The 13,106-nt window shown below is 34.5% G+C and overlaps 1 protein-coding gene across 1 annotated transcript; it reads left to right on the plus strand.

Annotated features, from left to right (window-relative positions):
• The first annotated feature begins 2,812 nt into the window (after window positions 1–2,812).
• CTXN2 (cortexin 2) lies at window positions 2,813–12,837 on the plus strand. The gene is made up of 2 exons (XM_016163228.1): window positions 2,813–3,015; window positions 12,463–12,837. The coding sequence occupies exon 2, from the start codon at window positions 12,520–12,522 to the stop codon at window positions 12,763–12,765; it is 246 nt and encodes an 81-aa protein (XP_016018714.1). The 5' UTR covers window positions 2,813–3,015; window positions 12,463–12,519; the 3' UTR covers window positions 12,766–12,837.
• The last annotated feature ends 269 nt before the right edge of the window (window positions 12,838–13,106 follow it).

A 13,106-nucleotide genomic window follows, 5' to 3' on the forward strand; every position in this document is an offset into this window, starting at 1 on the left:
TTCTTTGAACAGTATCCTAAGCTGACATGTTAGAGGAAATTCTTACTTTCAGTTCCTTTGTGACATCCTTTCTAGAGGATATTCATTAGAGTAGAGCAGTCATGATCTTTAAATTTCTATAGTTACCATGTCGTCTAATAAGACAAATAATTAACACTTCTACTCTGTGACATAACAAAAGGTCCTAGTCACATCAGAGACACTATTTATAGTGTATAGAATTAGAAAGAGGAAGTTAAATGTTTAGAAATAAATCATATATGTAGTTATATAAATTAAAATTTTCTTCTGATAGCTTAACATTTATTATTAAGTCATAATAAATTATACTTTTCATAGCTAACTAGATGATCTTTTTTTTTCTATATTGTAGTACCTTGTTAAAAACAAATTTATAAAACAACCATATATACCCACCCAGTAGTCAAATTGTTTGGCCAAAAAGTAGAGAAATGAATGTATTTATTACTTATTTTTTACTTATTTGATCCATTTATGATTTTATGAGGACATGTATTAAAACAGATCATTAAAAATAAAATAATATACCAATACTTGAGAAAACAAAATTGTGGCAGTCAAGGTGATGAAGGAAAAAATACAAATATAAGGGCCTTAAAGTCTTATATAGTTACTCATTTATAACTTTTAGTTTAATTCTGACATCCCTGGTAACTAAAAGAAAAGGTAAATGTGATCAGTTACATGATACACATTCTGCATAAAAAGAGAAACCATCACTTATCTCAGGATGGTTTAAGTAAGGAAGAGGAGTATGTGAGTTCAATTCATTAAATGGTATTTTGGAAGGATGTTATATAGGAAATCCTAAGTGATGGATTGGTCAAGTCTTTAGTAACAACCCTATAGCAGGCTTATAGCAGGTTGTGTAAGCCAAGGGTTGTTTCATATAGAATGTTTGTGTAAAAGCTAAATTTAATATCAAAGCATAGTAAAGGCAATTCTTTTTGGGAGAGGTCTAAGTAATGCCAACCTCATATTTACCTTTCTTATAATCCAGATTGCTCTGAAAATAAGTCGTAGATGCTCCAGAAGTATATGTTAACCACATGTTCTTTAGAAAAGCATCAAAATATTTCATATCTTTCTGCAATTTTTTAAAAATAAAAGTTGGGCAACAGACATTGGCAAGAGCACAAAATAACAGGTATTCTAGGTTTTATTCTATTCTTCATTACTAATCTTCATTACTTCTTTAGTAACAGAATAAAATATAAATTATCAATCACTGTGCTTCTGTAGAACTTGCCAAGTTGTTTTGCAATGTATCTCATCAAGGGCAGAGACCAAACCTCATCTATCTTTGTATCCCAGCATCTAGCAAAAGAAGTGGAAGGAACATAATGGATTTTTAATTTATTATGCTTTCCTGAATGAGCCACTTTGCAGACTTTTCAGGGCATCACCCTTGTTCATACAGTTTTAAAAGGGTCAAGGTCATACACCAACTAACACCAAGGAATCCAATTTATAGTCAAAACTTTCCTTTGGCATCAATTCAAACGCATTAACTAAAAGCATTGTATCAAGTGATATAGGTATGGATTTTTTAAAACACCAGAAAAACATCAAGAGGAAGCTTCAAAATCTAAGTACATTTGTATTATGTCAATGACATGACAGATTAGCATTCATTCAAGTAATCTATGAAACAATAACCCTAATCCACTTTCTAATTTGGATAAGAATTATGTCTCCAACATCCAGATTTTTTAAATCAGTTTCATGAACTTTTACTACAGAACCATATTTAAAGTCATAAAATGACAAGCCAGTTTTCCATTGTGATAAATTCTTGGAGTAAGGCATATGTATCAATAGCAGAATCATGTAACTTAGTCTCACTTCCTTGAACTGGGTGATTTAATAATTCATAAGGCCAATAATTACGTTTTAGGGACTCTACAGGTGTTTGCAACTTGTAGGTTCTGGATATAGTATTCAAATATGAATAGGATTGCAACCTTATAACTCGGTTTGAAGAAAGACAAGACCCCAAGTAAGGATGAGGGAAGATATTGTTGCTTTTGTTCTGTTTCGCTTTCAGTGTAATATAAACTTGGATTCTATACATTCAACACTGTTTAGAAAATGTGTCTTGGAACAACATGTACCAGCTTTATCAGAGCGTTACCGCTCCTGTGTGCGAGCTCGGTTTTACTACGCAATGTTTCAGCACTACGGACAGCGCCTAGTCACCTAACTCGGAAGCGAGGGACGGGATCTGGTTGGATTTGCGTAGAGGAGAAAAGGTGCAGCAGGGAAAAATAACTCCAGATGCCGCATGCAGTCCCCAGTTAAACCTTTCACTCTTGTCTTTCCTGTATCGATAGAGAAGAAAGACTTAAGAATTTAGCGTCTACTCCTCGAATGAGACTGCGGTCACGCAGAACAGCAAAATGCCCGCGGCACAGCTGCTGATGCAGAGAGGAGAGAAAAACAAGGATTTTAACAGTAAATTAATTAAACTCCCAGTGCCTTAGGGAGCGAAATTGGAGGTGAACTTCGATTGCTAACGTGCAGGTTGTGATATGAGTGAAAATGAGCCCCTACCTTTTTATTTATATTTTCTTCTTTTTGGCAGAACTGAAGAATAGAGCCTGTTGCTGCTGTAGCCGATTCCCTTCCCCCTCTCATTTCTCACCTCGTCTCTGTCTCACATACACACAGTCAGACGCCCTCACATACACACGCACGCACGCTCGCAAATGTTTACACATTGCTACATCGAAGAAATTTACGCACATTTCCTTGCAAATACACTCGCGCGCGCACACGTAATTCGCGGGCGCCCACGTCTTCTGCCTCTCACCGACAGATACAGACATTTACACACGTAGGCCAGGAAAGCGCTAACCACCGTCCTGTGCCTCCACGCAGGTTCCCAGGACACGCCTTTTACATTATTACCGAACCGATCAGCGACCACAGACAAATCTGCCAACACTTAAGTCTTCTCGCTGGATTTCATCTCCATGGCAACAAGCATGGAAGGTGAGACAACCCTGCCTGCGAAGTAACTTTCTCCCCCTCCCCTATGCGTTTAACTGACAGGGCTCCAATGCAGGTCCAGATAAAAAGACTATCCACATTCTCTTGTATTTCTGAAACTGGGAAGCTGGATAAGGGGTGGGGGGTAGGAGCTTGCAGGTCTGGTGAATTCAAATTCTAAAGGAGAAAGAGCCCTAATGCTTCCAGCAGCTGTCACTGCTGCTGCTGCTGCTGCTGCTGCTGCTGCTGCTGCTGCTGCTGCCGCCGCCGCCGCCGCTGCTGCTGCCGCCGCCGCCGCTGCCGCTGCCGCAGCTGCTGCCAAAAAGAAACAATAACAACAACAACAACAACAAACAAAAGAGGATGCGTTGTGTGTGTGCTGTCAGTTTGCTGATGCTTCTCCTATAATGTTTTGTAGGATGTTTCCATGCTTCTTCAGTTTAATATGTCCAAAGGGAACTGGAGACAAACAGGGCAGAATGATAATGACAGTCTAGGTTTCTCTAGTGAGACATTTTGAAAATTTTCAGACAAGGTTTATAGAGCTTTGAAAGGAACGAATGTCAGTCCTTGAGGAGTCATCCAAAGATTCTCTTAAGAAGGAAATTCCCTTAAGGTTGAAATTCAAAAGGTTAGGGGGTGGATTCTGGCAGATCAAGTTGTCGGATCCCTGGGAAGGCCTGAAATTTATGCACTTCATCATGATGAAGACACCTGGGTTTGTGATTTAAGGTTTTTCTTTGATTCCAACACATTCCATTCCTAGTAATTAACTAGCTCTGTGTATATTTGGCCTCAATAATGTTTCTTTTCCCTCTTTACTTTTCATGAGATTTAATAACCTCGATATATGATGGGAAGTGTGTATGTGTATGGGGGGAGGATTCATTATTTTTTAAGCTTAAGAGTTTTCTTATATATCTCATTCCATGAAATTATAAATGTTCATTTTATTAACATTAGAGATTATTATTTCTAATGACCAATACCAACATACTTTTCACCCAGAACACCATATCCCACTATAATAGTTGTTATTTCAGACTTACTGTTTAGAATATCATTAACAGATACATAAATAGGGAAAAAAACCTGTTGATTAAAATAAAATACAGTAGATTCTTTTCTTTTTTTTTAATGAATGCTTACTTTTTAATATTGGTTCTGCAACTGATCATTGTTGTATGCAAATTAAATTATTATGTTTCTGAAAAGTGAATTTTTATATTTCTACTCAGTAAACTTATTTCATAGAGGAAACAAATATCAAATACAGCATTCATGTTTATGAAAAGCTGTGTATCAGGTATAAAAATACTGTTATCTTTGTTTGACTACTCATAATGGTATGATTTGTAAGACTTACCATAGAAAATTTTATTTATTTGTCAATAACTACAGAACAACTCAGTGAAATTTCAGCCTTTTGATACATACAGGTATACCCTTGACCCAATCCTATGACTTGTCAGGACCTAGAGATGCCAGTTTCTTACAATTTCCATGAAAGAAATTATGTACTTTCAGCTGGATTAATCATTTCTAAAGTACCTAAGTACTAAACATTTATTCCAGTGAATATGGGTGCAGGCAATATCTTATCATTTGCAGTAGTATTACAAAAAATGTAATAAATAATTTAATCATAACACATGTAGACTCTGATATTTAAACTATACAATGTTGATAATTTTTTTTTGTATATGGTGTAACGTGTTTAAAATAACTTTACCACACAATTTTACATTCAGTTATTTTTTGGAAATGTCATTTCTTTTTTTTCAACTATTTGTTTTTTCATAAGGGTTTACTTATTAATGGTTTTGTAGCTTTATGGTCTAAATTTCTCTCATTCTTCTCTCATTTTCTATTTCCCAGTAAACAATAAATTAAGATTATATTTTCCCTCTGAGGCAGGCATTAAGATATCTGTTGTGCAGAAAGAATCTGCTGATTCTTTTTGCTTTCTCATTTTTTCCAGAGATTAGAAAAACTGAAAATATATCTTTCATCCACAGTTGTTGAGTAGTTTTGGATTCTTATAATCATGAAGAAATAAGTATTATAACTGAAGACATATTTATTCCTAACAATATGTTGTTATTAACATTATATCATACTCTATATCAATAAAAAGGTGCAAAGCTCAGCAAACTAAGCAGTATATTCTCAAAAACATTAATCTTGGTGTTGAAATGAGAGCAATTGTTTACTTCATAGAGCAAGTAAAATGGAAAGTCTGGACAAATGTTTGAAAAGTTTAGGCCTGAAATACTGGTATTTCAACTGCTACATTTGGCTTAAATTACCTAGAGCATCTGTTTGCAGAACACTTTGTTAGGCAATTGTTTAACTTTTTACTTATTTGCTTATGTAGACACAGCCTGCAACAAAAGCCAGACTTTCTTCAGCCTTGAAAACTACCCTTTCCAATGTTCTCATTGACCTGTATTTTGTTTTCATTTTTAGTATTAGGTAGAATTTTAAGATTAATATAAAAGTCTAAGTCATTCCTTTTAAGATGTTAATAAAACATATGTTCTTTCTCAACCCAAAGTTTTTGTTAAAAATGGAAATTTCATAGTTCTTTAAACCTCAAATGAATTTACTTGTCTCTACTTTTAAAAACTGAATATATAGTTCTATCTTTATTATTAAAAGTAGTTAAACTTCTTCACTATTAACTTTTGTGCAAGTAAAACTTCTTTTCTGTCATTTTATTTACTACCTGATTCCATGTTCTCTCTCTACCCATTATTTCTAAGCCTTTTTCAATTTAGTGTCCTTCTTGGACATTCAACTGAATTTTTTAAAATAATTAAAAAATTCTGAATGACAAACCTAAATCCCTATTTTTCAATGTGTTGTACCCATTACCGCTGCAGAATTTGGCAGTTTACACACACCTTTTAGAAACTCTAGCCTCCTTTGTCTGGGTAAGAACTTCTCACTACACATTTACTCACATCTCTGATCACTTTTTATACAACTCAACTAGCAGATCCTATTTTCTCTTTGTAATCGAAACATTCATTGAGGGTCATTTCTAGGCTTCTTCCATCTTCAATCCTCTCTAGTACCTGCACATAGAACCTTAATGGAATTACAACAAAATTGCCTTCTGGGTCAATCCAGAACAAGTAGATCTTGCTTCTTACAGGATAACACTTCAATCATTTGAATGTGTCTATTGTCTTCTTGATCTTCGCTTTTCCTGGCAAATCTCAGCGGTTTTTTTCATCTCTTAAATTTTGATCTGTGAAGTTTTGATGCTTCTCCTGGGCTCTCCATCTTAGATGCATTCTTCTACACAAACTTTATTTGACAATAATATTCTTCCCACTAGCAATTTTATGCTGGACAAAATGATCTGGATTAATTTATTTAAAACAGCCTGTTAAAGAGGGTGGCTCCATAGTGTAGTGGTTAGCACATCTGCTTTACACCCAAAAGGTCCTGGGTAAGCACCCCAGGTGGAGCCACAGACCTTAGCCCAGGGACCATACCTTGGGTGCATTCTACGAGCATGTGGGAGAGGACGACCGGCCTTCAGAGATCTAGTTCTTAAGGGGAAACAGCAACATCCATAGGTCAGGGGTAGAAGTGGGGTGGGGGGTGGGGGGGGAGGAATTAAAGAGGGGGAAAATAAAATAAAATAAAAGTGTGTTAAAGTGTCTACTATATGCCAGGTATCAGTACCACTAATTCACTCAGTCCAAAACAAAACTCTGCATTTACTTTCTAAATTTATGGTTTACTCATATTTCCTTTATTTTGGTTAATGAAAGCACTATCCTGACATTTGTCTAGGCTTAATGGAGTAGAGTCATCCATGACCCACTACATTCCATCAGCTGCCAAATCCTAACCTTCAATATCTTTATAAATATCTACTTCCTAGTCCACGCCCTCAATGCTTCGCACTTGGACCATTTCTTTTCCATGATGCTAGCTCCCTAAAATCTATAACTTCAGTCTCATCATCAAATCACTTAGTCTTTATGCAAATAAATTTCAAACTCGACCTGACAGTTAAGATATTTCACATTTTAGCTTCAACCTACCTTTTCAATGTTTTGTTTTTCATATTCTCCTTTGCTTGGGCTAATTGCTCACTATCCTCTGAACAAATCAAGCACTTTTCTGTCTCCATATTTACTGTTATACTGTTTCCTTCTCCATATACCTAAATCCTCTGCGTTTCAAGATGCAGTTCAAATACAATCTCTTTAAAAAACAACAACCCTTGCCTCATCTCTAAATGCGTGAAATCTCTATTCCTTCTAAATTTGTTTATCCTCTTTGAATATCTTTTTCCATCAAGATGCTGAAGATAACATCAACCCTGTATTGTTGTTATAGAGATTTAATAAAATAACATATATAAAGCAGTGTTTGGTACACAGCATACGTTAAGTACATATTTGTCTCCTTTGTAGAAGCCTACACTTTTTATTCTTGTTTGTTCGTGAATTATCTCCTTTACAAGTTGGAATCTCTTTAAATGGAGAGGTTCATGTCTGTTAGATCATAGGAGCAATTCAATGAGTATTTTTGCATGAAAGCATACTGACTACATACTACTTTACATATATCCTGACCAATGAGTAATAATAATGTTATTGCTTTCTATCATTTCACTCCATTTAATCTAAGACAGCATTTGCTTTTTCAAGTAAACACCTCACATCTTTGGCTCATATTGACTTTTGATTAATGCAACTTTCATATTTCACAATAACTTCCAAGTTGTTTCCTCGATCTGGGGTTGCTATATCTCACTTCTTTCCACTTAAATACAGAACATTAGAAGGGTTTTCATTTAATTTTATATTCTGGTTTCAATCCAGAATTTCAATCATCAGAATTGTCTTGAATCTTGTTTCTGTGAGCAATCATACAATCTTCAGCTTAGCTTTGTATCAAATTTAATAATCATAACTTCAAAGTCTTTTGTCAAACTAGTCACTGTTCAAAAACACTGAAAATAATATAAAGAGTTAGACTTCTTTGAAACTACATTGGAGAGCTGTCCCTGATCACAGAAACCAATATTTATTAGGGCATGTCAGAGAAATATGAATCCACATAAAAATATTATTATCCAGGCATATCTCACCATCTTCCCCAAAAAGATATCATGGGAAACCAATAAATGCATTGCTTAAATCATTAAACCATGTTCATGCTATTTTCCTGATTCTTCATATTAGTAGTAAATTTTCCAAAAAGGAAGGAAATTTGGCATTACGTCTTATTAAACTCATGTTAACTTTTAGTGACTTCTTAAATGCTGCAAATTACCTATTAAGCAATTAATTATGGACTTGTGACAAAGATTAATTCCAAGTTACCAACATTTAATTTTCATAATTTCCCATTACTCTTTCTGAAAATTGAGACATTCGCCCCCATCTATACTTTCCAGCAGCATTCTCATTCTTGTCCCTTTTATTGTTTGGTTTTTGTTTGTTTGTTTGTTTGTTTTTGGCCATTTCTAAAGATCATTCATTTTCCATTGGTTAAAAATACAGAAGTATATTAAGCAGGTTTGCTTTTTCTTAGTCATCTGATGTCATTAAATCATCTTGCATAAGTAGGGAGTTTAATTCTTCATTAGTCAATTTCTTGGTCTGAACATATTGCATATGAAATCCTCCCACCTCAAAGACTTTGCAATGGCTGTTTTGTTTTCTCAAACTTAATGTTCCTCTTCCGGATATTTTCACAGTGGCTCCCTTCTGGACGTCATTCGTGTTGGAGGTCAAATGTTATCTCCGTACTAAGGACTTTTCTGACTTCTTTAATTACATGAGTGCCCTTTATCTACCATTATTCTCTTTTCTCTTAACTTGTTTTGCTTTATTTCATAGCATTTATGATTACCTGACATAATACACAGAGAAAGATGATAGATTAGATAGCTAGATAGATCATTTTAAAAATAATTTTGTCTCCACTACCAGGATCTAACACTCATTACAGCAGGTATACAGTATTATCTAGTTTACCACTATACTCTAGCACCAAGAACAGTGCTGACACATAGCACTTATTCAACATATATTTTTCAATGATTAAAGTATTATTGTTATGTTTATCACTATATACTACCTTAAGCTCATTCAGCTCTTTATATACTTTCCAACAGTATCCCTAAAGTTTTTGGTCACTTCTCAGCATTAGTCCTAGGTATACTACATTTCTTCTATATTGGTACCAACAATAGAGAACCAAAGAGAGTTTATAAATTATGCTTAAAGCCATGAAATAACCATCTATCTATTTCCCCAAGATAGAATAAAAAATGATGACTTTAATTATGTACTAACAGTGGTTCTGTACATCCATTTATTGTACCCTTACCTGATTCCAAAATCCATTGAAATATCTTAGCTAAATATTTTTAAAGTATCTTACCCTTCTTAGCTAAGGGTAACTGGAGCAGTCAAGTTATAAATTGGGCAGCAATAGAGGAAGAATTAATATTTATACTAGAGATCTTAAGCTACCCAAAGTTACTGCAACTGAATACAAAATTTAACTCAATTTCGTGGTGGTTAACGTCAAAATAATATGATGGCTACATATTTTTCCTCAGACTATAAAAGACAACTTACAAGGTTTTAAAGAAAGATCAGATTTCTCTATTTTCGAATACTACAAATCATGTGAATCCTTTGGTGGATGCTATATTAATCAATCCGATTAAAAAATAAAAACAGCAACACTGAACTCGATTCAAACTAAGATTTTTTAAAACCAGAATTTTATTTATCAAAAATTGTATTCTTTAATAAATTTAGTTTAATTCGATTCAAATAGGAAATGTAACCACTACTTAAGAAGTAGTTATTTTTCCATTAAAAATTATAAGTACCTCAATTCACAGATTATCTTAGACTCTAAGAACAAAGCATTATATGATATATGTTAGATAAATTATAATATAAAATATCTTTAACTAGGAAGATACCTTGTTTTAATTTAACAGTGACAAATGAGTTGGGTGTTTTACTGCTACAGCTAGAAAATACCTCTTGTTTATTTGTTTAGTCATTTGGTGGATTTTAATAAGAATAACAGGCTCTAGTGGATTAATCGCTGGCTAAGAGCCAATTTACAAAGACTTAACTTTTCTAATGATCAGCTATCACTCTGTGTCATTATCCACACTATGGTTTTTTAAAAACACATAAATAAATTTAGCTGATATCATAAGTATACTCAATTTAGGCTATTTCTACAGAACGGCAAAATGAACTAGCTGAAAAATGCACAGATCCCCAAATGTTGCAGGTCAGGGCTCTCAGAAACCAGATTCTGAGAAAGTGTAGCGTGTAGTATGTTTATTAAGTAGGTCCTTGGGCTCAGCCCCTGTGGAAAGAGTGAGTAGTTATACAAGAATGGACAGAAGTTGAGCTGTGATTTGGAACCAGTGACAGCCTCAGTTTACCCTATGTAGAACTGTTGAGCTAGAATGAGTCTTCAGAGTTGTGCCTCTTTGAATCAAGATGGCCGGGCCTTTTTACTCTCACATCAGTCATTGAAAACGGTCTGCACTAGGAAGTGGCCTGACCTTGGTGAGGCAGCTCTCTGCTGTCAAGGCAATCTATTAAAGGGGCTAGCAGTTGAAGACTATCTGCTGGCAGCACTTCCAGCTGCTGGCCACAAATCCTTCACTGAAGGGCACACCACAATGACCACCAGTAAACCACTTTTATTGCCTCCTCTCACCTACATATCCCCTGAAATATTCTAATGGTATGGCTCTACTGAGAAAGTAATTTAAACCAGTTATTTGGCTGAATCAGTCAGTTAACTCGACAAATGTTTAGTCCAGAATCTCAAGTAAAAACATCCTGCTTTTCAGTTTCTCCACCCATTAAACAGTGTATGGATCTCAACAAAAGACCTTTAATTGACAAAAGCAATAAAATTAGAGATTTAGTCAGAAAAAATTTTCTTATTAAGTCCCAAGGTCATTAGATATTCAGTTCAGTTTCCTATGTCTTCTACAGGATAAATTATACAACAAGAATTCAATCTTTAGAAAAATCACTCTGGGCCACTTAAGTGATCCTAAATTTAAAAAAATAAGAAAGTATATTCACTATACCATACTTGTTGGGGGCAGAAAAATAATTTGGTGGAAAGAAATTCAATAAAAGAGTTTAAAACAGTACTTTTTCTTTTTATTAAAAAAAAAAAGTCAAGTAACCAGCATACCCCAGATGTACCAAATATTTCTGACACTTAAGGTTTGAAAATGAAGCTCCCGCATAATCTAAGCCATTATAAAATAAAATATCATTTGACATTAACTGCTATAGTAGTTGGTAAAAAGTTATGAAAGCTACAAGGCTTATTCTTATTAACTACACCCTTTCTCCATTCCTCACCTTCCATTCAAAAGAAATCTGAAGGGCCAGTCATTTTAATAAACATAATTCTTAAAAATTATCAGAAGATGCAACAACAAAACATAAAAAATGAAACAAAACGACAACAAAAATAAAAACACTAATGATTATCTATCATTCTCAGTTATCGGATGGCAAGCTATTTGGTAACAGTCCTTTCAAGAAAGGTGGCTGTGAGTTAATAACCATTGACCAATTACCTAATTCTAATTTTTATTAGCATTAAGACATCAATATTTTGTTTTGTTTTGTTTTGTTTTTGCTTCAACACACACCTTCTCAATACTTTTGTTATAGTTTTAGAATCTCAGTATAGTAGCTTATGAGTAAGAATCTGATTGGCAGGGGATTGAGAAGTTTGCCTCTGAAAGCTAACGGAGGTCGTGGAGAGATGGCTAATGGTTTACAACTACTGCTGCTTGTTATTTGCAAGCTGATATATTGGGTACTGCCCTTGCAAACAAAATTTTAAAAACACAATTTCTTTCTTTGAGAAATTGACATTTAATGTATGGAGTAGTAGTAGAAAAGAAAATATAAAAACATAAATCTAAAAGCAAAGGTGTGAAAAAGAGAGAAGACATTGAAAGGTTTAGAATATGTATCAGACAAAATAACATTGGACACAGAAATTGAAACATGGACTTTAGAGAATTTAACCAGCTCACCCCCTATAATTATTTATGGTATTATCTACACATGGGGAAATTAGATGACAATTCGGATCAAAGAAGAAGTGACTTAACCACTTCGCAATGCTTTTGATTAAAAGCTTTTAGGGTTAATTATTTCAATATTTACCTTCATACTTGATTTTATATTTAGTGTATATAGGAACAGTTTTATGTGTCCACAAAGGCAATTCTGTAATTACTATAATAAAAATAGCATCTTCAGTGCTAATTTGATCCTGATTCATATCTGATGTTTTCAAACGTTTGTGAGTTCAAAAGGTTTGAAAAATGCCAGATTTTATAAAACAAGTACCTGCCAAATGACACTAAACTGATTCCAATTTTGTATCTAGGCCAAGAGGTGACTTCAGCTGGAATTCTGAAGAACCACGATGATGTGACAGTGAATAATGAGTAGTATCTACTGTGGCAACTCTTCAGCTAAGATGAGTGTCAATGAAGTATCAGCCTTCTCATTGACTCTGGAGCAAAAAACTGGCTTTGCTTTTGTTGGAATTTTGTGTATTTTCTTGGGACTTCTTATTATCAGATGCTTCAAAATCCTTCTAGATCCGTATAGTAGCATGCCGTCCTCTACATGGGAAGATGAAGTTGAAGAGTTTGATAAAGGGACATTTGAATATGCACTAGCATGACAGCACCAGCTTTATGGATTTTAGTGTTATGCTATTGGGACACATGGTGGATATACTTGTAATTACCTTGAGTGTGCAAGAAAGAGGCTCATTTCATTCACTAATAAACTAATGAATTCAATTAAAACGTGTGGTTAATTATCCACCATGCCGTGTAAATGCTCAACTATTGTTAGGTTTTCTCACTTTCCTCTGTCCCTCATATTGAGGTTTCTAATGAATAGAGCAGAAGGAGCACTCCAGCCACATATACCATCTCTGTTCTTATCTCGACCATCTGCCTTAAATCTCTGCTTCCTTTTTGTGCTAATGAACTGTGAAGAAGCGTACTGCTTCTGCCT

This window comes from Rousettus aegyptiacus, unplaced genomic scaffold (assembly GCF_014176215.1).
Source record: "Rousettus aegyptiacus isolate mRouAeg1 unplaced genomic scaffold, mRouAeg1.p scaffold_m13_p_3, whole genome shotgun sequence".
Taxonomy (NCBI): domain Eukaryota; kingdom Metazoa; phylum Chordata; class Mammalia; order Chiroptera; family Pteropodidae; genus Rousettus; species Rousettus aegyptiacus.

What these genes read in the sequence shown, in the direction of transcription:
- CTXN2 (XM_016163228.1), top strand. Translation starts at nt 12,520, where the DNA reads ATGAGTAGTATCTACTGTGGCAACTCTTCAGCTAAGATGAGTGTCAAT.